The 26585-nt window shown below is 39.9% G+C and overlaps 1 protein-coding gene across 2 annotated transcripts in view; it reads right to left on the bottom strand.

Moving 5' to 3' along the window:
• Positions 1-26585, bottom strand: part of RBMS3 (RNA binding motif single stranded interacting protein 3) — a 450305-nt gene that overhangs the window by 319973 nt on the left and 103747 nt on the right. For both annotated transcript variants that reach the window (XM_009288628.2, XM_009288627.1), the window contains one exon: positions 4385-4443. In XM_009288628.2, coding sequence (XP_009286903.1) covers positions 4385-4443 — 59 coding nt within the window. The remainder of the gene's footprint in view (positions 1-4384; positions 4444-26585) is intronic.

Here is a 26585-nt window from a genome sequence, read left to right as displayed (position 1 = left end):
GGTATTTGAAATACACAGGGTATTTGAAATAATTTCTTTGCTATATTAACCATTTTCACTTTCAGCTCCACCCTATACCTTGGTCAACACACAAATGACACTGAAATAGATTCTGAAATCTCCGATCATGTGATAACTTCTTCTATCATCTCCTCAATTTAATCCACCCTACTGCATTGGATACACATCACAGGATGATGTGTTCATTTAACAAGATATCTCATACTTTGCAGAAAGTGAGCGAGATCCAGAAGACTGGAAAGAAGCAAAAAAATTGCCTGGTTTTTTGCCTTTTGTTTGTTTGGGTTTTTTTAAAGGAATGGACGTAGGTCCCAGTGTATTAGAGAGACTTTCAACTTCAGGAAAAATCTTAGAGCAAATAGTCATATAAATCCATTCACAGACTTTCAAAGGTGATTAGTACCATGCAGCATGGATTTAGCAAGAATAAATAATGTCACATCATACTTCCATCTAGAAGTAGGTAACTAGTCTTATGGATAGGTAAGTACTATATATTTTAGTTAAACCTTTAGTACCAGTAAAAGTACTATATATTTTAGTTAAACCTTTAGTTTAACCTTTAGTTTAACTATAAGTCTCTCATAACTTGAGCAGATGGGAAAAATACGATCTAGCTAAAACTGCTGTGATATAGGTGCCAAACTGATTAGCAGATCCAATTTAAAAAAGAATTTCTCAATGGCTCAGTGTTGCACTACCTGGTGTACTGAGAGGGTTTCCTCAAAAGTCTTCCCCAGGTCTGTTATTATTCAGTCTTTTCCAAATTATCTTGTCCAGTGGATTAGAGAAATCATTTATGAACTGAAAAGAGGATACTAAAGAGGTAAGTGCTGCAAGCACTCTGGAGTCTTAAGATTTGAGAATAATCTTAGCAAATTAAGGAGTAGCCAGGAAAAAAATAGGATAAAATTCAATACAGACAAATGAAAAGTACTAGCCTTAGGAGGGAATAATCAACAGCACAGAGCAGAGCACACAATAAGGAATGCCTGGCTGGCAGCAGCGCTGCAGAAAAGAATAACAGAACCGGGGACTGCAGAGAATCTCTTAGCATAAATCGGCACTGTTGTTCTCATGCAACACCCTATGCCTCAGAAATGTATCTACATTTTAAATACACATAGTTATTTACATGGATATATCAACAAAGAGGAGAGTCATGTGATCACAGAGAAGACAAATGAAATAACCTCTCCACACTATTTAAAACGGTAAGTTTTAGGCCGCCTGATATCCTGTGCACGGCTCTAAGGTCTTCAAGTAAGAAGTGAGCTAATTAGAGAGACCAGCGAAGTGAAATATAATCAGACACTTAAAACAAATTGCCTTTAAGGAAAAAGTGAAAGGACCAGTGCTTAGTCTAAGGAAAAGATACGGCAGACGCATAGCAGTCTTCAAATATGTATGTTTGCTGCAAAGAGGAAAGGAATAAACTGTTCTGTGTGTCCACTGGGGATAAGAAAAGAAGCAATAGGCTTAAATTGCATCAAGGGAGATTTGGGTTAGACGTTAGGAAACGCTTCATTATAGCGAGGAGAGGGAGCGCTGTCACAGATTGCCTGAGGAGCTCGAGGAATCTCCACCACTGGAGGCCTTTGAGCGCAGGTTACAGAAACACCCCTCAGCAGTGGGTTAGAGCTGATCCTGCCCCAAGGCAGAGGAATGGACCAGCTGACCTCTTCAGGTCCCTTCCACTTCTGATTCCTGGGAAGCTTTTTTTTTTTTTTGGCAGCCTTACTGAAGAGGAAGGAGATTGTACCTAGCATTTAAAGCAGCAAAACATCTATTCTTTTTATGCCACGAAGTATACTGTTAATAAATCCAATTATGTTTATGATCTTTTAATGGCACCACTTATGTCATAAAGATCCATCTTTGAAAATACAAATAAGTATCTCTGCCCTACAGTGTAATACAACAGCATAAAAGCAAACTTTTACAAAATTCCAACTCACTGTTATATGGCCCCCACTACAATAATCTCAAAGCTAACTACAATACGAAGAACACCAAACCAAGATGTTTTTCTTTCTCGAAATTCTACCATTCATATTCTTTACAATCTTTTCACTTGACATTTTGTGTTTTGCAAACAGGTCCATTCCTTTCCTTGTTTACCGCTGGCAAGGTAGGTAGGAACGGAAGGAAGTTCTGATCACATGGCACCACGTTTGTGGAGTGGTTACCAGTCAAACATGCATTTAAAAACAAAACAAGAAGTTAAGTACAATCATCGAGCATGCTTCCCCCAGATTCTCTCCACCAACTTTTAGGCACCCAGCTGAAGCATCTACACTGACAACACAGTGGTCTCAGACAACCAAGATTAGCAGAGACAAATACATTTCTCTCTCCCATGGACTTCATCTCATTATTCAACATACAGCCCAGTTCAAATCCAACTCCATCTGCTTGATTTGTATCTGCCGTTTCAGATGGACAAATTTCAGAAAAAAGATGAAAAAAGGATGGAGTTGACACATGAGAGAACAGAGAACACCTCAGTCTTGAATGGCTGTGTGGTACTCAGTTGCCGACTGAGGTTAAACCACAACAGTCCTTTTTGGCGCCCGAACAGGGACTTGAACCCTGGACCCTCAGATGGACCTACATGTCCGCGTCCCCAAAGGAAGGTTTTAGTTGAAGTGTAAGACAGTGAAGAGTGGCCCCAGGGTAACCCCAACCTACCTGATCACAGACTTCCTATTTCTCATCCCTCACATCAGCAGCTCAGGCCCCTCCAGCTCTCCTAGGCCTAAGCCCCAACTTCTTCCTGCTCCAGAGCCCTATCCCCAAGTGCTCCTACCCCAAAGCCCTTCCTATCCCACCACAGCACTCTTCCTCCTTGTTGAACCAGCTCGGAGCCCATTCGATCCACTCAGTCCCTTTGTAGCCCCATCATGCTGCAAGTGCCCCTCTCCCTACAGCTCCCCACGCTGCACCTTGCCTCCAAAATTCAAGTCTCCTGGCCATGCAGCAGTCAGCGTCATGCATGTCCATCACCTCCTGGCTTTGAAACTGCAGCACTCACCTCTGTGCCTCCCTGGCCACTCTGCCAGGGCTTTCTGCACTTGGCCCAGCCCATCTTCCCACAAGTTCCTTCCTTCATAATACAATCAAAACAAACAAACAAAAAAAAGCCAACCCAAAAAATGAACCAGGTATTGTTCCTGGTGTAATATTCAAAGAAATACAGACAGAGCGATGTTATCAGAAGTCTGCCAGAACAGTGCTCCAAGTAAAGGAAAAGCACATGCAGGCAAAAGCAAATGCATGGCAGTGCCACTTCTGATGATGGCCCATGGCCGATCGGGTTGGTGGAGTTTTCTAAGACTAGAACTACAGTCTTACAGCCTACTCTTCTCTTGAATGGCTAATGAATGCTGTTGTGGCAAGCAATAGGTAAAGGCACACACTTCTACAAACTGCAAGAACATCTTTGGTACAGATGGCAGAATTTTGCCCCGTCTCGTAATTTCCCCAAACGTTTTCCTCTGCTTCTTCTCTTCACACCCTATCTGGCCACTTGTGAGATATTCCTGTACTGCAAGAATTCTTTTTACTAACTAGTATAGAGTTAGTATGCTGTCCAGAATGCGCTTCTTATCAGAAGAATCTACTCTAATAGATCTTATTACTCCAAAAGGATTCTGTATACCACTAGTGTAAAGTTAGAGTCATTTTAAAGCAGAGCTTCTCCCTCATAGACTTGATGGCTCTTCACACTGCTAAATGAGTAACAGTTCTAGTCCTGAGATACTACTAGACATGTTAGTCAGTGTTTATCTAGGCAAATATAGCTATACACATATACATGAAACATGCTATATTTCACTAAAAAAATGTTTTCATACATTAGCAGATAAATTAAGAACATAAAAATGGAAGAGGAATCATTTTTGTATCTTGGTATCACAACTTGTGGATCTATTCCTGTCAAAGAGTATTTTCTTCTTCCAATAGCATAGGCCAAGACTTCACAAAAATAGAAAAATTAAACCAGGTTTTGCTTGGGAAACTTTTCCCAAAGATTTCTCATTTTTATATAGGAAATCAATTTGCATCACTGATGATATCATTCAAATCAGACGGCACTATGTGGTTAGAAGGTAATTTACTTTTCTGCCGAAGCAATTTGATACTTGTTCTGATTTGTGATTTTCATTTTGTTTGTTAATGAAAAAAATTAATGAGCAATGTTACTGGAAACACAACTCAAAGCTTTGGCATTCTTAAATACGTTTGTAATATACCATACATTATGTTGATTGCACAGTTGGAGCAAAAGCCTTGGCAGTCAAGCCACCAGTCAATCATTCAAATAGACAATGAACTCACAGGGTGGACGTTTTGCACGTACCTTTGCACTGATTTGTGTTTTTGTCAAGAATTGCCTTTGTGGATACAATTTTCCCATACCTATGGAGAAAAAAAAACAGAAATACATGTTATTATACTTTCATAATGTACATAGCTGTTTTTGCACACATATAACACACATACTGGGAAGAGATCTAGTGCTCTTGAAAAATGTTTTCCTGATACTCCTGGAGAGGTTCCTTCTGCTACTGAAGTTCAACACACACCTTTTGAGTTCACCTGAAAAGCACTGGTCATTTGACACACCCTGTCCACCTCTGGTCACCGTGTGCCACTGCCAGCATAAATGCCAATTATAGCAAGAATTTTAGGACATTAGCACTAGTAAAGAGGTTTCTTTGGTTAAATAAATTAGGTTTGCTTAAAAATATTTTTTTCATTTTTACCTGCCAAACAAGGTTTGTTTTAATACAGATGGACCAGATTCCTACAGGATTAACAAAAATGCAGGAGGTATGGTCATTTGTTTACATGCATGCACACACAACTGTGCTCATGTGTGCATCCATGCATATACACTCTAAACTTCTGTTTTAGGTAAACAGAAGCTTTGAGGTTTAGGTGCATCTCCTAGCTCTTTCCAAGATGAATGTTAATACTTATTTGAATTTATGTTGCCTCCCATAGACAGCACGGCACTGAACTGCAACTTGATAGACTTAGCATGATGAAGAGGGAATTTGCAGAGCTACGACTTGGTGCATACCATCAAATAGGTATGTCTTTACCTCACAGAGGTTAAGACTAGAAATGCAGACTTCATAGTAAGTATCACAAAACCCCAGTGAAACATCACAGAAGATGGCCATTTATTGCTGAATATAAGACTTCAGGAGAATAAGGAAAGTAATTTTATTTCTCAAGTCACTGATATGTCTTGGTCTCTGTTTCACTGAAGAGAACTTCCTCTAAAATGACCTTTCACAGATTTTTTTTAAAAAAGCACTACTGGTACTCTGATAAATTGGGCTTTCATTTGGAAGACTTTTCCATGGAACACAACTTTTGCCATCAATGAAGGACATAGTACCATAAAAGATTCTAATAAAATTTTATCTTCTAATGGCAAAGCAACACCCATGCAAAATAACCAACAGTTCATCAATTATAAACCACTGAAACGTATGGCAGAACAAATTTTATTTGGTTAATCTTTATTAACAATATAAATTTGGTGTTAGTGAATTCTACTTGAAGTCCAGAAATCAGGATGTGGAAGACCTTGCTGCTATTCCCTTCTCTGCCTCAGGAGAAAACCCATGTCTCCTACTATACAGAAAAGGACTCTAAGGGCAGCTAGAGCACTGTACTACATTTTCAAGGCTGTGCTCTTCTCTGTCCTACCAGTCTGTAAACATACCCAGTAAACCAGAAAAAAAAGAAAAAAAGACAAAAAGACAAAAAAAAGACAGGGAGCCAGAGGGAATCACTCGTAGGGAAAAAGGGACCTCTGGTTTTCAGTCTGGGACCCAGAAAACACTTAAATACCTCATGAAGGGGGAGTAGCACCAACAGGAAGGACTGGGAACAGCCTGCCTAAACATACTCTTTGTTACTAGCAAAGAAGATTTGAGGCAATTTTGTGCCTGACAAAGTTCTCAACTGAAGTTTCCACACTGTGAGTGACACGTAACCACTCAGCTTTAGATAAAGGCCACTATCTCTCCATCTCTCTTTAGTCTGTTTTCATGACTGACGCAAAGTGAGAATTTCCATTTTCACTGTTTTTCCTTTCCCTAAGAACCCACAAGAGCATTTGTTTCCATTTGATTTTCATTTTGGGGAGGAAAAACACGCTTTGCTTCGTTTTATTTCAGACTGAAACCAGTCAGAAGGAGGGCAAACTGAACTAAAGGCATTAACATTTTTTGCAGTCTAAGTTGAGCCCCAATTCAGCCATCTTTTAGGAACCAAAAAAAATTGCACAAGCCTTCCTCCTCTCCACACACCCTTTTTCTTGCTGGCTCTGTAGACAGGCAGTATTTTGTGCTCTGAAGGCAGGCGTACTCCATTGTACCATGATGGGTACATGGGCAGGTAGTTGTATGTCTATTTTGCCATAGCTGGCTCCACTCCAAACACATACGTAACAGATTTAATGTTATCCATGAGATCACATGCTTTTCTAACCTCAGGTGTTTCCAGAATTGGGGCCTTTATACTCACTTACGTTCCACTTAATTTTATAATTCTTCATGGTAATACCTGAAGTTGACTTTGGCCTCAAAGACATCAGAGCACATATCCTAAGAAGGCAAAGCCAAATTCTCTGCCAGTGTGATTTATGGTCGTTCAGTGGGCCAACTTACCCAGCAGGAAATTTGGCCCGTGCAGTGCATCTTCATTTATTTGATTTATTTAGATTTAAAATCTAATACATGAAAAACATGCAAGAACATGCCTATCTTGTACAGTAAAGGGCCTCTGACAGATATATGGAAAAAGAATCCAACAAAAATCAGCGGCTAACCCACAACAACCTCAAATAAAACACAACCCCTACCTAAACTTCCGCCAACAAAAACTAACACCCAGCCTCCATTTCAGTCCAGCCACTCCTAATGAATTGATATGTTGTTTCATCCAAGTCATGTGAGAGCTAAAACTTAACATTTCTTGCCAGTAGAGACAGGCATTTGCGGTTCCACTGCTTTTATTACAGATTTCCCAGAGTTATTTGCTACATACTGTGATCCTGCAAACACTTGGTTACACTAGAGATTTTACTCACAGAAGTAATTCTGTTCAGTTCAGAAGAGGTTTCCTCCAGCACGTAGTTACGTGCACACCTTCACGTTTGCAAAAACAGACATCAGAGTGGTAAGAAGCACCACAATAACAAACACTGTTATAGGCAATTAGCCATATGCAGGCGATTTAATCTACTGCTATAAACCTTGAGCACTACCACAAGAAAGTAATTGGAATTAATTTTGACACTGTTTTCCTACATATTTCAAGTAATTATTTTACAGTAATCAGAACATCAGTTCTGATGAAGAATGTTAGTTTGTGTGCTGCATGAAATCAGGAAGGTATTTTGTTCCTACAAATGCAGTCATATTTCTTTCTTGCATGTGTGAAGAGCGGTATCAAGTTATGTCTCCCTCTCCAAAGTTGTTTGGTTTTCTGTCTATGAGACCTTTAATTGTGATTTGATTCACCCAGAAGTACCAAAAATGTATTCTTCAATGGAAACGCCCACAGAAATAAGGATAAGGTGCATCACAAGAGCTGGCCTCTTGTTTTCTTATATTTAAATGGAAACTACTATAAAATTCAATAGCCTGCACACCTCTGTTCTACAAACTACTAATATCATTAATGTAAAAAAAAACCAGGCATGGTTTGCTTGTCATGAGAAAACATGAGCACTGTTTAATTTCCTCCTGAGTTACAGTGTATGGAGGTATTCTTTCTAAGATTTTGAACCAAAAATTCCAGTCAGAAAAAGATAATTGTGGAATTGAGTTCATCTCAATGCCTTATTACCAACCCTTCAACATAATGACTGTATCATTAAGGATAACCTACTGCATCACAGTACCAAGGGAATAGATGTAATCAATCTGTGAGATGGCTACCCTCAAGAATGTGTCTACTGAACATCTGAACTGAAATCGCTCTTCAAAAGATTTCCAAACATACATGTGCTGTTTTTCATTACATTCTTCCTGAAGTGATATCTAAATGCATAGTAAGCACAATTGTTTACATGCATTTTTTAAAATCATTTTAATCCCTTATATTCAATTATGCTTTTAATGTTTTTCCATGTAATAATCTTCATTTAAAACCAGGTTGTCAGATATTTGAAAGGGCTTCCATGTCAGGAGCAACTACACAGACTAGGACTTCAGCTCATTAAAGAAGGACCCATGCAGTGAGATGGTGACTAGTCGTCTTCACTGTTTCTCATAATACATGAGGACTGACAAGAAAATATACTGTTTAAAAACTGCAGAAGGTGGTACTTCCCCAGAACGGAGAGTTACTTGTGGAACTCATTGCCACAACCCACGCTGATGCCCCACAAAGCGCACCTCTACAAAAAACTATCAGACAACTTCTAGGATGGAAAATCTGTCACAAAATTAAAAGCAAAGACACATTTGTGGCCCTGGAAGTCACATACTGCCAGAAACTGGGAGAGGATACCAGAGTAGTATCATTGCGTGTTGTCCCTGTTTTAACACCAGGCACCTCCACAGCTGCTGAAACAAATTCCTGTCTGACCCAGCCCAGCTGTTCCTACATTCCAAGAGAACGTTAATTTGGGGGCAGAAATACCTTCTTACAAACATAAACATTTTTACCTTCTCTCATGTATCAGTTTGGGGTGAAACTGTTCAAGTTATCTGATATCCACTATTAAAATTACAAAGGTCATTTAAAACCACTTCACTTATAAACGGCAGTAACACACACCATGTCACACGGACACGGAGGGTAGAACTAAGGGAAGACCCCACAGTGCTGTGCACAGCGAAACAGTCTCCCTGCTCAGTCCCAGCTACAGAGCTATGTCAAAAACACTCTCAAGAGCCCCATCCCACTGCACCCCACATTTTCTGACTACTCAGCAGACTTGGGAAAGATGCAAGCAATGCAGAATAAACCCTTAACGTACATCAAAGTTGCAGTATCGATAGATCAAGAGCTTGCAGGCAGGCAGTCGATCAGCACTTACACTGCAGACAAAGCTCAACCCGGTCATTCCCAGGAAGTTATTTGATAACTGCTGTTAAAATGGAGACAGTTCCTGAAGGAAGCACTTCAGTGATACCACTTTGCAAGATGCGGGAACCTTTCCCACAGCCCACACCGATCCCAAACTGACGGGAATTTGCTATCTCACGGCACACAAAGGATTCAAGCAATTTCTGCTTCTGCCTGAGGGAAGCCAGGAAGTGCAGGGGAAGGCAAGTGGGCGACCAGCATTAGGAGGGAAGTGAGATTCAGCCGGGGACTAGCTCAAGGCAGAGGAACCAGGCACCGCCACCCCCCCCCCGCTGCTGGCAGGCAATACCCCAAGGTGGGAAGCCTGCTGAGGGACAGCCACCAACAAGAGCTGCTGGGTCAAAGAAGGGATTTCCTGGGAGACCAGTCTGGTTGTGGCCACTCAAACTTTTCAGCTTTTCCATAGCATTACGGAAAACAAAAGCCTCTGGGATAGTTACATCTTATTTTGTCCTTCAAGCCAGCCTTCGGGCTGGCTGCGGCTAATCCTGTAATGCAAAACAGCCGTCGGAGCGGACAGGCCAAGCCTCTTACCGCTCGCCCAACTCGGTGCTACACGTACACTGCCATCCTCATCTACAAGGTGGTAGGTGCACAGACTTGTACAAAACACAGCTTTTGCCCAATTCCAGTTACTGCCTGTATGTGTTAAACAAATGTGAAACTTGGGATTTAAACCCAAGTAACCAGTGTACAGAATTCTTCCTTGCTTAGTTAAACCAATGGAGTTACCTTGTAATTTCCAAGTTGAGAGCTTAATAATCATATGCCCAGCGTTAGGGTTCACTCAAGGCCTCATGCATTGCTCAGAGCACAATTCACCCAACTGAAAACAGTCTGCATTTCTGGGCATTTAGGTAATATATGCTTTTATCTCGGGAACTTTTGTACTGGGATGAATTTGACCAGCAGTAATTGGATTTAGATAAGCAACTGTAAGGCTCTTTCATTCTTGTGAATTAATATATAAATAGCATAACTGGGTTTATTTTGTTTAAAGCAGACTCTATTAGGCAAATCATGGATTTCAGGAAGAAAAAGAAAAAACCCGCATTATGAAAGCCTAAAGTACAGAAGGAACTGCTGCTGGGTTTCTCAGAGAGATGTTATTCCTACAATACACTGCCACATGAACCTAAGACATCCAAATACACGCAAAAGGGAAATTCACTCAGAAAGAAAGTTCTGATTTGCATGATCATTTCTGGGCATTTCATTTACTGCATGACATTTTCAATGCTTGTATTTTTTCTCAAAAATACAACACATTACTATTCTATCCATTAACAAAGACTGAGCTTCTTTGTTATTGTTTCTCTGTATATTATTTTTAATTTAAAAAAGGAAAAGTTAAGACTAAACTCTTTTATTCACATACAAATACAACCACGAAATTCATGCCATTCAGCACACCTTTTATTTTCACATGGCTTGGGGAACAAACAGAAGGAGGTAGTTGCAAGGAACCTATGGTGTAACGGATTAACAAGACCGTACTTCTCTAAGAGTTTAAAATTCAGCTGCTCTGTCTTCTCTACTTACTTCAGTCTGGCTGTCAAGTTTACAAAGATCATTCCTTCGCTAAATATAATACAAGTTAGTACAGCAATTTAGAGTAACAACTTGTCTAAGAGTTTCAAAAACACCACAGAAAAAGGGAGGGGGGCCTCTTAAATCCTTTGGTCGTACATCTAAAACAGCCCTGAACTTTCAGAAGGGCTCCTGAGTCATCAGTACTGAATTCTGTAAGGGCAGGTGTTGCTCAGCAGTTTTGAAACTCAGACCATGTATTTCTGTTCCTAACAACGCAGTTAAGAGCCCAGTTTTAAGCAGACAGTAATGAATATTGTAGCATCTATGAGAAGTGAATTTTCAAGAGAATGCAAGCTGATGAACCACTGAAAGAATGTATACATAATTCAAGAATATCTTCCGGTACAGATATTTACTACTAAGGGTGTAGTGATTTGATTCATACATGGGCCTATTATTCACCATCACCCCATATCCACTGAAAATATATTTTTGAGACGTATGAGAGAAAAAAAGCTACAAAAAAAAAATCTATATGCACATGTCTATGAACACTATTATTGCTTTAGACAAATAAAACCCAAGATCATACCATTCTCCTGAATAACAGCTCCATGTTAGAAGGAAAGAACCTAAAAGGCTATTTCAGATTATGGATCATGCCATTTACTTTACACTGCATTTACAGTTCATATTCAGAAATGCTGCTTTTCAGGAGAAGATGCAAGCACCATTTAGCTCAAATCATGGGGCTCTAGTACAGCCCCGGAGCAACTGTATTAGATCCTTTGGTGCTCCTTATTGAAGAATATGGAAAACTTGGTAGTTTTAGCGAAGTTTGCTTCTTGTAAAATTTCAACAACCTAGGGCAGAGAATACTGTAAAGAAACCTCTTAAAATGTGCGTAGAAACACCTACAACCAAAAAATCCCTCCACTGTTAAAATGCTAGCCTTCCTTTCAAAATGTCCCTAAAATCTACTGCTATTAAAGCACAGGAATGCATCTCACCTTCACTAAAACGATAGAGGCATCTCACATTCAAGTTAGAAATGTATTTACAAGACAACACAGATATTTACCAAGAAAGAGAGTCATATTTCCTGTTCAAACTAATCTGCATTTATATACTTAGTCCCATATGAAAGTGTACAGGCTCTGGAGACTTACTGTAACTGTTTTCAGTACTTGGGAAATTAAGCCAGGTAAAACAGAAGTTAAAGTAAGTGAAATTTAAACAGATACTGAATTTCTGGAAACAGAAAGAACTTGAGCTTTCAGACCTGTAAGAAGTATATCACCTTAGTAGTTCAAAGGTAACTTTTCCTGTAGCCTTGTTCCTTTCCTTGCCAAAATAAAAAAAATTTTTGTCTGCATGTAAATGGAATTAAGTGGCTTGATCCAACACTTGCAGAAATCAAAAGCAGTTTTTTCATTGCCTTCAGTAGGTACAAGCTCAAATCCTATTCACAGCACTTATCATAAGGCTACAGATTTGTCACACTCTTGATACCCAAGACAGAATAAAATGCCACTTAGTAAAGTGGCACTCCCCATAAAAGCCTGACATTTTACAGTCTTTTTCCCCAGTTCGTTGCAAGTAAGACACTTGGCTCTTGGCTGCAGTTTTTATTCTAAACGCTGTTTATTCTGAATTAGTGCTATATATTATATGCATATTATATCTGTATGTTTGAATATTGAAGCTATTTAAGACTATTTAAAACATGATTACATTATTGTATATCATATTTAAATTAAAGTTCTGACATTTATATTTTTGCTTTGATAGAAAGCTATGTTTTTTCCTCACAGTTCTGCCATGACAAATAACCAGTGTTAATAATTAATTAGCAAAATATTCTACAGTTGCTAAATTAAGTACGGAAAACGAAATTCATGCACAAATTAATAACTATGATTTCATGCAGAACACTTCAGTCCTCCTTCTGGGCCATCATTAAATCTTCAACTACTAATTATTCCTTATTTGCAAGAATTCAGATGTCTTAAAAAAATAAAATGCAACTTTTGTTTGCAGACACTCAGCAGTGCCGCTAATTTTTCTGTATAATGATAGGATGCATTATTGGGAAGATAGCGTAGGGATCTGAAACCCTTCACAGAATGAGATGTGGTTTACTGTAGCCTGTCACAAATGACAATGCCAGGCATACTCTAATTTTCAAAGAATGGGGGGGAGGGGGAGAATAAAAAAAAAAATCCAAAACCTATCTTTTCTAATATAAAGACATTGCTCGTTGGCATTGTAAGAAAAAATTAAGCAGATCTTCAAACTTGAACAATCTCCTCTATCCAACAATTCAATTACCTCAGATATTTTGGGAATATCCCCCCCCCCCCAACACATCATTCCTGTGTGTAGAATTTATTTACTTTGTATGTTCTTGCATGCTGTGCTGTCTTGTACGCGATTTCTCATTCACAGTCTTGCTTACTTATGGAGGATTCATTGCTAAATTACAGTTGGTATGAACAAGTATGCCAGCATACCATGATATTAATCTCTAAAGTATTCAATCATTTAACAATAGCCTCATTATTCAAGGGAACTCTGAGCGTTCAGTTTGTGCAGATTTTCTGACATTTCACTAAAACAAGTGACTCTTAGAAGAATTCAATGACTGCAACACATTCTAAAATATATATATACACACACATATATATATGTCTCAATCAGATGGTTCCTCTCCAATGATAACCAAGAAAAGGAATTAAAAAGAAAAGGAATTAAGAAAAAAGCAAGAACTCCAGCTACCACCAGGGACTGTGAACTCAAACTGATAATTTAAAGCTAAAACATTTTCTAGAGTTCACACAGAGGCCATTTGAATCAAATGTGTGAGTGAGACTTCTTGAGTTCACAGAGCTCCCATTTCATTATTTACAAATTAGAAAAATCCAGGTACTTGGGATGTCTTTGGAAACAACGTAGTTTTGAGAGGAACTCTTTCTCAGGATTTTTACATTGCAAAATACACATTTCAGGAACTACATCACAGAATTGCTTCTTTTTCTTCAATATATTTATTTCAATCCTTTTATTTCCAGGGCTGGAATGTCACAGTTGTATTCATTTTCCAAAGGCCGAACTTTGACAAAAGTGATGCAGAGGAGCACATTTTTCTCTGCCTGAAATTTTCAAGGAGAAACAACAAGAGTGTGGGTTTGGATTTTTATAATTGCATGGACAAAAGTTCACGCTACTTGCCCAGGTCCGGGACAGAATACCTCTGGTTTTGAGTTTCTTTGAATTTTATTTAACTCCACCAAGTATATTTTTAAAAGCAAAGATTTTTTAGTCCATTTATTCAGGCAACTCTGTAACATAAAGACAGCCTCAGGAGAGGGTGTGGAAATGGATTCAATAAGCTATTTGTCCACGACATTTTTAAATACTCATGCACATATACAACTTCAGGCATGTAAGAAGCCCAGTTGAACTTAAACAAGACAATCCGCGTTTCTCAAGGTTAAAGCAAGTTTGTAGGCTCATAAATTAATGCGCTTGTTCATTGTGGAAAGTCCTCCCTACAGCCCCGATAGAGTAAACAGACTTACACACAGGACACGCAAGTGCATGTTTCCAGTCAGCGAGTGCTTTGGTTTCCTCAGTGCAAGGCCCATAACTACTACAGTAATTACTTTTAAGAGGACAAATCTGTTCTTGCTGGTAACTCACCACAACTCCCAGGCCAGGGTCCCAAAGCAGGTATTCTCCAAAACCTTCTCTTAAGTGATAGCTTTGTCAACAATAAAATTCAAACTAGGTGAAGCTGCCCAGCATGCAATATAGATAAATAATTTATGAACTGTGTGTTAATTTTTTTATGTTTTCAAACTGCTTTAAAAACTGCAAGTAAATACAGCATTAAATGAAGTAACCTGTTACAAAAACACATTTACAGGTTTAAAAAGATATTTAGTTTAGAGTCCTGGTCTATTATATAAATAATTCTTCGTTCTTTATTGCCCAAAGAAAGATGGACATAATTGAATGTATTTGCCTCACTGCGTCAGGCTGGTAAATATCTTTGGAGAGGGAGAGCTTATTAAAAACTGTGCTTTGGATCAGGCTCCTGGTTTCCAGAAACGCGGTGCCACCCTCCTGGGTCCAATGGGCTGCCCCAATTTACACCAACGGAGCAACTGCCTCATTATTTTCTGTCTTTGAGCGTTGAAGTTACACTTTAAGATAACATCAAGGGGCAGGATATACGGCATAATTAGCACGTCTTGTAGCTCTCTGCTTATCAGTCAGCACTTCTGAGCCTAAGACAAACAAAATCTTAGTCAACCAAAAACTCCTCACTCAGGCTTTGTGCCAGCTGCTCTCACTGGACACCTTGGCTGTGAGTCTCCTACAGAAGAAAAGCCAACCTTGGCAATTGCTGTGCTGTGGTTCAGCTTGCACCCAGAAATAGCCAATGTGGACCAGGAAGGGGTTAGATAAGCCATGGGATTCACTAAATAAACACACTCTTCACATACTTAGTGTCTTCTGTCCTTAAAAGGACACTTGGTTCGTCCTGCCAGGCAGAACCCCGGATGGAGAGCCATGAAAAAAGATGTGCTATGTAGCCCATCCTTTCTGAAATATACATGGGCAGATATGGAGGAAGGAGCAAGAATTTAAATATTTTATGTGTCTGCTGAGAAATTTTACCCCAGGAACAAAGGACTCGCTGAAAAACACAGTGAGCACATCTTGAAATCTGATCAGTAATACTGGATTTGGAAGCAAATTAGCTTCAGTTGCTTAGGAGCCCTCAAGAAAAGACTTTGGTATATTACTTGCTTCAGGTGCCTTCAAGTAAACTAATTAAATAAGATACAATCCTCAAACCATATAAAGATATACACGGAAAAACTGAGACCTCATTCTGAGTATTGAGCATACTTTGAGACAGAGAGAACTGTGATTCACTGGGATAAACGCACAATTCTTCTTGTAACGGGCCAAGGAGTACAGTACTGACAATTCCTGATGCTCACTAATACACCAAAAAGTTATGAAATTAACTTCTGGTATTAAAAACATAACTAGGAAATAAATATGTTTGAGATATCCTTTTATTTTGCTCATATATTTCGAGCCTTTGTGATAGACTCGGGTTGTATTTTCATGCCTCTCTTTACAACCATGAAGGAAAGAAACCTACATTTTTTTTTAAAAAAATTGAAAGCTGAGATTCCCATCTTATCACATGCCTCAGGATCTAAGGGTTTAAGAAACAAATATTGTGAACCTCGCAATAAACTTCCGAGGGTTGGCAACACCAAGGGCAACATCTTCATCAAATATTAGTGAACATCCTCAGCTAGGGGAAAAAACACTGCTTGGCAGTTGCATGTTTTGGGTCCCAGAAAACAACCTTGCAAAGAAAATATATAAATAAATAAAATAAAATAATAATGAACAAATCCACCCTGTGTTCTATTCCCCGCTTTATAAAAAGACCTGGATTTAAAGATTCATGAAAACCCCAGTACTGACACCCCTCACTTTACCACTGCTATCACACACAAACAGCAAGTATATTCTATACGGATAAATTATATTCCAGCAGCCAAAATATAATCTGCCAAACGTGCGGGGTTTAAAAATTGATAACACAAAATTTACAATGATCACCTCTAGCAGCAAGCAGGCTGATTTTTGAACATCCCATCAGAAGCAATGAAAGCACAAAACCAATGTGAAAAGGACATAGTCTTCATGGAGTCAAAGACACATTCTACAAGAAACAGAGCTATAATCTGCAAATATTTACAACTATGAACAACTGAATTCATACTCTGGACAGTCCTGAATGCACCCAATGGCCAACTCTCATAAACCTAGCACTTGCAGTATATCAGGCCATGTATTTACGCATTCCTGAAACTTCTTATTCATCAACAGCATTTGCACCCTTTCCTCCCACTTACTCAGATCATGGGAGTTTCCGATCCTTTCCCTTTCTGCCGTTCAAGAAAGTAAGTTCTCAAAAGACCAACATCTTGAATAAGAAGCCAAAGCAAAAGAGAAGGTCCGCTCCAGCTATTCATTTCCCAGATGCCTCTACCCTTCGATTTCTTTGGGCTTGCTCGAGAGACCACTGAGATCAAGAGAAAGACCTGTGGATTTCCCCTGTTCTGCAATTTCTGAGAGGCATTAAATGTTACTCTACATGCAACGTTTCATTTTGTAAGACAATTTCCTAAGTTCAGACTTCAGTTTCTTTTTGATTCCCACATTCTCAGGACAACAGGTCCTTTGTTCAAGCTTCCATGTTTATGGGAATGTTATCTTATCTCTGGTTTAGCCTTTAATATTGAGCAGAGTCAGAAAAGAATCATCCTCTTGTTTGAGATTTAAAGATTTATGTCTGCTTACATTTTTAAGATACATAAACATACAAACGTGCTTACAAAGTCTAAGCAAATTTACTCTTATTAGAGCTGTTATCTGAATGATGATATTTAACACCAGTTACAGTTTAGTTCCCTTATCTCCCCTGTGAATTTTTTTTTTTTTCCCCAAAATCTGTTATGAGAGTAAAATGACAGCACCCTAGGGGAAACAAGCTTTCTCCAGCCTGTCTGCAAAGTTGGAGCAGCAAGGTTTAAGCAGCAGGAAATCAGCAGAAAAGAAGAGAGGGAAGCAAACCATTACAGTGTGGGGGAGGACTTTCATAGCCACTGGGCTACCCAAAGTTGAGAGAGAGACTCAGTGACGCAGTGAAACCCTGTGATTCAGAGAAGAGACACAAACTTGTAAGAGTGGAGAATGGCAGAAGAAAATGACCCTAGTCTGAATTGCCAACTACACCCACACACGGTGAGGAACACAAGGACCCTTCCACACCACAGTCACGCTAGTTCTGCAGGAGAGCATGGAGCTACCTCAGCTAGCTTAACCTAGTCCCAGGTTTCACTGCATGGCTGTAAAACCCAGCAGCATCCACAATATAGGTGCTCCTTCAGGAAGTTAAATGCACAGTACTGATTCAGTTCTGCATGTTTGTTCTCCGTCTAAATGAAAAACACACTTAAAAGAATCACCATTTGTCTAAACCCCAGGCAGTCTTCTCCCCAACCTCCCCATGTCCCCCATCCCAGAGCTTCTCCAGAAGGCCATTCTCTCTCCCATCTCTAAGATTAGCATGTTCAAAACCTGCTCAATTTTGACAGACGGGAAAAAAAAAAATCCACCTTGAACAGAAAGCCTTTTGAGTCTTCCCTCACTTTTGAAGCCTTTGTATTTTTAATCCCTGCTCTGCCAATTTTGTCTCCCCTTCCCCCCCTGCCCTTCAGTGGAAATTTTCTACTCTTTACAAGCCCGGCTCTCTACAGAAAATTGATTTCCCCTAGGATACAGCCATCCTACTGTTCTATGCATGGTCATTAATGACCATCCTGTTCACCACAGAGACAGACACGGTGGCACTCCTCCACAGCTCCTTAGCACAGAAAGCGCACAGGGGGAAAATCAGAACAACCTCAGAGCTTAACCATACCAAGAGTTCACCATCTCCAGAAAATACCACACAAAATCTCCAAACGAGCTATTATGAGAGTAAAATAATTCTTGCTGGTTTCTGTCACTCTTCACTTCCACTGCACTAGATTAAAATTTTTAAATCTCCCCCAAATAATGACCATCATGTAATTTGCTTTCTCCCAGAGCCACATGGGACTGAACTGCAAATCAGTTGCAGTTGCGTGACTTGAGCTCACGTTGGTTTTCCTTGGGCACTGGTATCAGGGTATCCAACGGCAGAATGCATTTCAGCACAGCCTGCAAAACCTGCCTGAAGACATGAGAAAATATCTGGGTGCTGCACTTCTTGCTGTTTTGGCTGCTTTGCAAGCAGTGTACCTGCTGGCTTCACCGTCTCTGGGAGATCTGCAATCGCACATTTGATTGCAGTGAAGTCCCATCCTTGGAGCGACAGACAATTCTTCCCTTAGCTCTTGCTTGGCTCTGATGCCAATAGGTAAAATAAAACTTGTGTTGTACTCACAAAACAGCTCAAGCCTTCTCTATAAACATTTTGTGGATAGACTGTAAATTGACTCCCTGCTCCAACTTGACCCATGGGGTCCTTGCAAGAACCTCCCCTTGTCCCTGCTGGTACAGGGACGTGCAACAGAGGACTGGAAGCCATGAGGAAGAAGATGGGGTAGTCAACACCTTTTCTTCTTCCATTTCCAACCAAGGATTTTTATGTGATGAAGCTAATCTTGCTTACTGAGTTGCATTACTAGTTTCAACAGGACCAAAAATGAGGAAAAATATTAATAAGGCCCAAAGATGGGGCCAGTATAATTCAGCTCAGTTCCAGTGACTTTACCTCAAATCAATAGGAGCAGCGTCTTTAAATCAAAAGGTAAATTTAAAATGAAACAAAATCTTTTTAGTGACTGTTGAACAGGAAAAAAACAACCCCAAAAATTAGTTCTGAAACTGGGAGAGGGGCTTAGCTACTGAACTGCAACTTGGTCTGAAAAAAGACAACACAGCTAATGCCTGATGCAGCACTTCAGAAGTGCTGGGATGGGTAAACTACCCAAGCCAAGAAATTCATATTTAAAGCTCACGTTGTCCAGCTATGCTCTGTAAATTGTGCCAGGATTTCTTTATATAATTCTCACTAATGCTAGCTGATGTTAACCGAGGAAATCCTCCACAGACAAACAGGATAATCCACCCCACTGTAGGTTCCATAAAATCACACGCTCTGTGGAAATTTCCAAATACCTCGGCACAATATGGGTGAGTTAAGGATAAAGTTTCAAGCCTGAACTCCATCATTTCCTGTCTTTTGCTAGTCTACACAACTCTTTAATGTTATGTTAATATCATTTTTGTGGGTGTGATTGAATTACCCGCCGCTCTTGATGCCAGCATTAGTGGATTTCTGTGTAATAGGAGACCATGCTTTACTGCACATACTGTTACTAAATACCATTAAGCAGACCAGCTGCAGACCTCCTGATAGCAGGACTGGAGGGCTACCTCGTTAGGAGGCAACGAGCACTTTACTGCTGGCACACGGCCTGAATCCCGCGAGCCCTCAGCATGTCAAACTCGCCTCGATGTCCCCACCAGACAGCCTGCCGCAGCAGGTCCCCTGGCCAAAAAAAGTGCCCAGCCCCAGGAATCTGCTGACAGTGCTGAGATCCCTCTCACGAGCTCAACATCCTGAGTCCTGTGCGGTGCTGCCGTGACTTGGCAGTTTGAAAAGATAGAGATATATTTACTTGGCGACATTTCGACTCCAGGTGCAATGGAGGGCTGCTAAATTCTCCACTGAGAGCATGCCTCACACACTGGTGACAGCTACTAACTAGTGGTGCAGTCCTTTAAAAATCCCTTTCAGGAGTCTTTGCAGAGAGATTAAAATGCCACGTGTATGTGAGTTGTAACAATTCTAGGCCAGCCTCCGAAGGGAGATTTAACACAAGCTTTCTCATCTATATCCTTGCACTGCTAACCAGCACCTACTAAACAAATGGTGAGCCTGACTACTGTGCAGAAATATCCCTCTTTGGAGAAGGATTACATTAGGGAAGAAAACAAGGGTGGGGGGCAAGGGAGAAAATGAGGGAGGACAAGGAATTTAAGTCTGTTCCATGTAGTTGGCTCAGTACACGCTAACTCTACTGATAGACCACATCATCCAAGGAGTTGCAATGTATTCTAGTCACTCTTCTTGCCACTCTGACCCACCTCTTCCTCACCACGGAACGCCTCGTATGCTGGCTGGTAGAGCTATACTTACCCAGCACCAGCGGGAGATTCAGCTGCTAGTACTCACCTAACAGCAGCCCCATGTCCCCAACGTACCATGGGAACAGCATGGCAGGGACACAGCAGGGACAAGTGATGTGGTCTTGTGATTAAGAGAAATTCTTGTTTCTCTAAGTGTAGTAAGAACCAACAAACAAATGCAGGAACCTAACAAGAACTAACAATTGCAAATCCATGTTACAACAAAGCCAGGTTTTTCTTACCACTCGCTGAAAATAGAGATGGAACAACTAGAAGTCCTAAAAGTGCTGATAGTATTTAATAGCTGTATCATTATAGCCTGTCTCCCACATCTGTAAGATCTGCAACCAACCACGTCTTTAGTCTAATTCTTATGTTAGGCAATGAGCAAAATCATGGCATGAGTATACTGCCCTGCTTTGATTTAAACCCCACCAATGACTTGGTCATATTCCATTTTGTTCCACTGTAGCCATCAGTTTTCCTTTCCATTTAGAAGCAATTGCTTTGAGTTCATTTTATTCTGAGAGTCAAGAGATTGCCCTATAGGAACCCTTCAGCTCCTTGAACTGACTGTATGTTTGTATATGTGATAGGAATTAATTTGTTATGCAGTTCATAAGGCACTTAATAAACTTTATATTGAAATATTTGCGCTAAATTATTGTAGAGTAATTAAAAAACTTCATAGCTATACTCCATTTAATTGACGATCCTAAATTTGGTGTTGATTTAAGTAAAGCAGAGGGGACAAGAAACATTAAAGATGAGCAGAGAAATTAAAGTTCTACCAAATTAAGTTAGGTATGGCTTAGATCCAAATTCCTTACTTTTTAAAATAAAACTTCAAGGGTGCTGCAGTTTTCTCATCGTATGGGTGTTTGTTACTCAAAGCCAAGGATGGACAGGCATCTGATTTACAATTAAAGGTAATCAAAACCTCAGAGGTGGAGAGATGAGCTTCTGCTTCTGACATAGCGCCAGTACCAGCGTACTGTGATCTCCACAGAGCGCACATTGCACCTCCTTACACTCCTGCTAGGACACCACCGCAGCTTTTGAGCATCGTTTGTCCTGCTTAGGAACATCAATGTTCCAGTGATACATTTCATCCGCTTAAGGACACATACAGACATGGCTACATAAACTATACATAATAACAAATCTCCATAAACATGAAAAGGAAATTACTTCTAACCTCAAATAATTAGTTTTAAAAACATTTAAATGACCCCTGCAGTCCTTGATGAAATTATCCAAACGCTCGAGAAAACCGTCTTGTAATCAGAGACTTAAACAGCTCCATCTATTTTGATTATTAAAGAAAAATGTCTGAAAAGTGACTTGATTATAGTGTGTAGGTACATCTGGGAGGAGGATGGGGGGAGAGGGAGAGAATCTGAAAGGTCCTTAATCTGATTACACCAAGAACCAACAGGTAAAAATCAACACCAGAAAGTTGATTTGGAAGTCAGTCAGAAATTCTGACCGGGGAACACGATGAACAGGAACAAACTGTTAGCAACAGCGGTAGGTTTGCTGTTGCTTTCATATCTTCAGATCCAGAGTGTGTGCTTTTCTGGAACATATTCTTTACATCAAAATAAATTGGTATATTCAGTCCAGGAGGAAATAAGGGAAATTTAAGGACCTGAATCAACCAGAAAATAATGGTAGACCATCCCTTGGTCTCTTCTGGATCTTAAATACTACGAATCTGTGAATTATTTTATCCCTTTTAATTACGAGTTCCCTACTATAAAGAAGCTAAAAAGTTAATGTTCTTTTTGAATCAGTGAATTACAGAAAATAATTGAAGTTTCATAATTGGATTATAACCCCAGGAGTATATGGAAATGCTGAACTGGGAAGCTGAAGTAAGGAAAGCATGTCTGTTTTCTTCTTTTTTTTGTGTGATCACCAGGCAGTAATAGCCATAAATGCTGCACTTATTACCTGTATTACACTGAAACAATAACATGGCTGTGATCCTGCAACAACTGCTATTTGAAGAGACTGCTGTGCTTCCATGAAGCTTATATGAGGCTGGGTGTCTGTTGGCAGAGAGCTTATTTCAGAATAGGACCTATTATTTCCACACTGCTGTTATCTTCATTATTTTATTTGGGGTTGCCCCCAGAGCTGTGGCTAGGTACTTTCCAAGGGAACCAGAATCCAGATGTCTCCACTTTCCCTGGAGCTCATATGGGGACACAGAAAATACATGCCCAAAGAAAGAGAAAACCTATTCAGATCCCTGTCAGATCAACATCTTTTAAAAATTAGGCTGAAAACGTTCCATCTTTCCCGTCTCTGTTTTATAACGAAGTAGACATAAAACCTCTGACGTAGTTGCAAAAATTCTAAGAAATTCCTTCTCTAGCAAACATCTTTTAAAAAAATTAAAGACTTTTCAGTTTTTAACACAAATCTAGCAGCAGCGCTTGTCTCACAAATAATTCTGGGAAGTTACCAAATACTTGGAATGAAGGACATTGCATGCTGCATAGCACAGAGCTCTTGTCGATGCTTGTTTGGAACGGTATGGGAAAGTCTAGCAGCTGAACACAATGACATTTTTGTTTTCGTGCTGATAATATTCAATAGCTTTGCCATCAAAGTTGGCCTGCCACTTCCCCTTGTATAGAAATTACAGGCATGCTTTAAGGTTCTTGCCATTATCTGGAAGCAGTGCCCAGGTTATTCCTGTTTCAGGGGTGTGGGGGTGGGGGGCTTTATTAAGCATAGCTGGTATTGTTTCCTTCCAGCAAAGCTTTAGGACAATGTATTTCTCAAACAGATCAGAACATTATCTGCGTCATACCTTCTAGAGAAAGGTTACAGAAACATTTCTGCTATACAAATGTCAGAACATGAACAGTGTGTCTCCATCCTCTCCCAAAAGTTGGTGACTCCTAAGGAGTATAAACCACATCCCAGTCAGAGAACTTCCTACTTCCTTCTCTGCTCTCTGTGTATGTAAAACAGCCATCGATTCTGCTCTCCCACTGCTGCCATCAATTTTCAAAGGACAACAGATCAGAAAGACCCACTGAACTTGACACCACAGAATTTAGGAGAACAAATACCAAAAACGCAGACAAATCTAAAAGACTTGGATAAGCTTCAGAACAGAAGAACCAAACATAACCAGAACTTTCATTGCCACTATTCCCATTAAAATAAAACACAGCAACTCATAGGACACCAGTGAAGGAACCTTTGTCAAACCACCAGCACATCAATCAGCCTCCTCACTGGAAAGTAGAAACTGAGCATTGGAGTTTTACAGAACACCTTGAGGGGCTGGAAAATTCAGACTGTCAAGAGTCCCATGGTCATGAAGGCCCCTCCACAGAGCAACACCCACATTACAAAACCAGGCATTTGTCTGACAGACATGCACTGTGCAGAGCCTGTCTGTCCTTTGGACAGTTTTTGGCCATGAGCATTTTCAGACTCAAGCGCTTACATCAGTAAGGGGACGATAGCCTCATGGACGGATGGTGATGCCACGGTTGACTGGCTGCACACAAAATGTCCTAGAGAAGTGGAGAAAGAAAGAGGACAAGGAAGGACTGGAAACATGCACATCTCAGAACAGGTCAAAAGCTGCTCATTAAGTGTGTTTGCCCTCTTTCTATCTCAACACCCCTCCTGCACAGTAAGCAAAACAAGTGGCTGTTACAGTCATGCCCTTCACACCGCTACACAGAAGACTCAATATTTCTGTTATGAGCTCTGTTTTGTTGTGGTTTTTTTTTTCCCAAGGACTTTAATTAAAATTCATCAGAAGAAATGTTTTCAGCAGCAGTGTCTGAGAATGCTGCCTCCTCCCCTATCTTCCATCAAATCAGGTTCATCCAACTTGAAAGGAGATGAGAAACTCTCACTGACACTCTGTCACACTCCAGTGAAAAGACGGGCACATTCAAAACAGAGAAGAGTGCAGGTGCTCATTTATTACTTTACGCAGATTATTTTTCTGCCTTTCTTCCTGACAATGGGAACGTTCACATCCCAAATGGAGCTCTCTGTAGTGCTGTGGGCATTTGCTGACCTAGAGTTTTGTTTTCCCTGATTAAATAGACTAGGTAAGAAGAGGATCGGTTCATTGCCTACTGGAGCAACTTTAATGTTTGTTTTTAACAATGGAAGACATTTGAAGATTATTTTAATGGGGAATGAATATACAAATAATTTTTTAACAATACCAGGTAAAGGAGAAAAGAACCTGTGCACATCCATGCCCATATCTATACACTGCAAAGAGGTAATATTTATATAACTGAGTGCAAAACTGCAAATCAACTGATTTCAGAAACCAAGATGTCACTCAGATGAAATACAAGTTCACTGCTTTGTACCATTTTGGACCCAGACAGCAACACCATAATGTTTCTAACAGCATTAATAAGCACCATCACTATAAAGATGTCTTCGATGCAAGAATTAATTAATAGTGCCCACGGCATAAGGTTCCACTGCTTTTATGTCTACTTTACGCATCCTTAATGTTCACCATTTGGTTCATGATCAAGGCATTTTGACTTAAAAGTATTAACCTGAAATGAATTTATTTTCCTCTTCCCGCCCCTCTTAATAAACTTTTAGGAAAAGTCCATGACACAAAGAACTTGAGAAGAATACAGATTTCTCCAAGCTAACCCATCGGTGTGTTTTTCTCTGGTCTGAACACACACATTAACAAATGAGAGGAACAAACTCATGTAGTTCCCTCATTGATTAGAATCGGCATATTTAGTCCAGCAGGACACCTTTGCTGTGCTTGGCCCAACAGTACCTCCTTCTTGGGACTTTGCTTTCCCGATTTTAGGAATAACAAAGCAAATGGGGGGGGGGGGGGGGGGGGGGGGGTTTTTTTTTTCCCTGAGGGGGGAGGTTTTTTCTTTCCCCTCAAGTGTGGGCATTTCTTTGGTTCCCATGAAGACTGATCTCTTCAGCAGATTTCAGAGCCATTCACAGTTCTCATATTACCAGGATACACCGAACCAAAACATCCACGAAGATTTAAGCAGGAACTACTCTATATGATGCCACATGGTTCCTATATGAGCTAATCCCACTGAATGAGCGCTCTCACCTTCGTGCCCTTTCAGTCTCTGCTATATCACAAAGCAACAGTGTCAGCTGATATTAATTACAGGAGAGACATAGATTATGTGGTTCTGTTTGAATTAGTATTGAAGCCACAGTGCACCTTACTTTAACATACAGAAGGTTACAGAACGCAGTAAATTCCTTTACGTCTCCAAAGATTACTTCCTAAAAATACAGGAGCAGACACAGGCCAACACTCTACTGCTATGTAAGTCTCAGAGAGTTTGGGGTTTGTCTTCACTAGGGCCAGGATAAGAACACCAGTTTACACTGGGTACAAATTTGGTCTGACTTCCTTGTAGAACAAAGGATTTACTCCAGGAATTCTTTTGGTCTTTTTGGTTTTGAGCTCACTATGGGGACTTTATTTTGGTTAACCTTTATTTTATTTATAGTTCACAGTAATTATTTTTAATTAACATTTTAATGCAGGAAAAAAGGAAAGGAAGGGAACTTACATGAGAACTGATGAAAGGAAGGTGTGTGGAAAGTAATATGGACTTCTTGTTATTTTCACAAAAGAAAAGGAAAATAAAAATAGCCAGGAATGTCAAACTCTTGCTGCCTTAACACATGGCAAGTTCATACTTGCTATAAAGCTCGATCTAATTGAAAATGTTGTACTTGTTGCAGGTATTAACAAGAGACTCTGTCCTGAAAGGCACCTTGAACCTCTCTGAAACCTCAATGAACTCAGCAGTTTTCTGTGGGGGCAAAAGGAATGCACACAGTTCATTTCAAAAATAGTCTAGGATTTAAGTAAAGTAACGTGTGTATTTTCAATTAATAACCTCAGTTACATTATCCTTGGGGCTAGCCCTTTAGTAGAATCCAAACAGTGGCAGCCTGAATATTTATTCAGACGTTCCACAGGGACAAAACCAAGGACAATCAGAATGGAATGAGAGGCTAAAATCTCACACTTGATGACTTGTCAAGGAGACAATCAGGATACCTTCAGAAAAAAAAACAAAAAAACACACACCCCCCAAAAAAACCCTACCTCC

The sequence above is a fragment of the Aptenodytes forsteri genome, unplaced genomic scaffold (assembly GCF_000699145.1).
Source record: "Aptenodytes forsteri isolate BGI_AS27 unplaced genomic scaffold, ASM69914v1 Scaffold9, whole genome shotgun sequence".
NCBI classification, from domain to species: domain Eukaryota; kingdom Metazoa; phylum Chordata; class Aves; order Sphenisciformes; family Spheniscidae; genus Aptenodytes; species Aptenodytes forsteri.
This window is presented reverse-complemented; position numbering and strand designations above follow the sequence as displayed.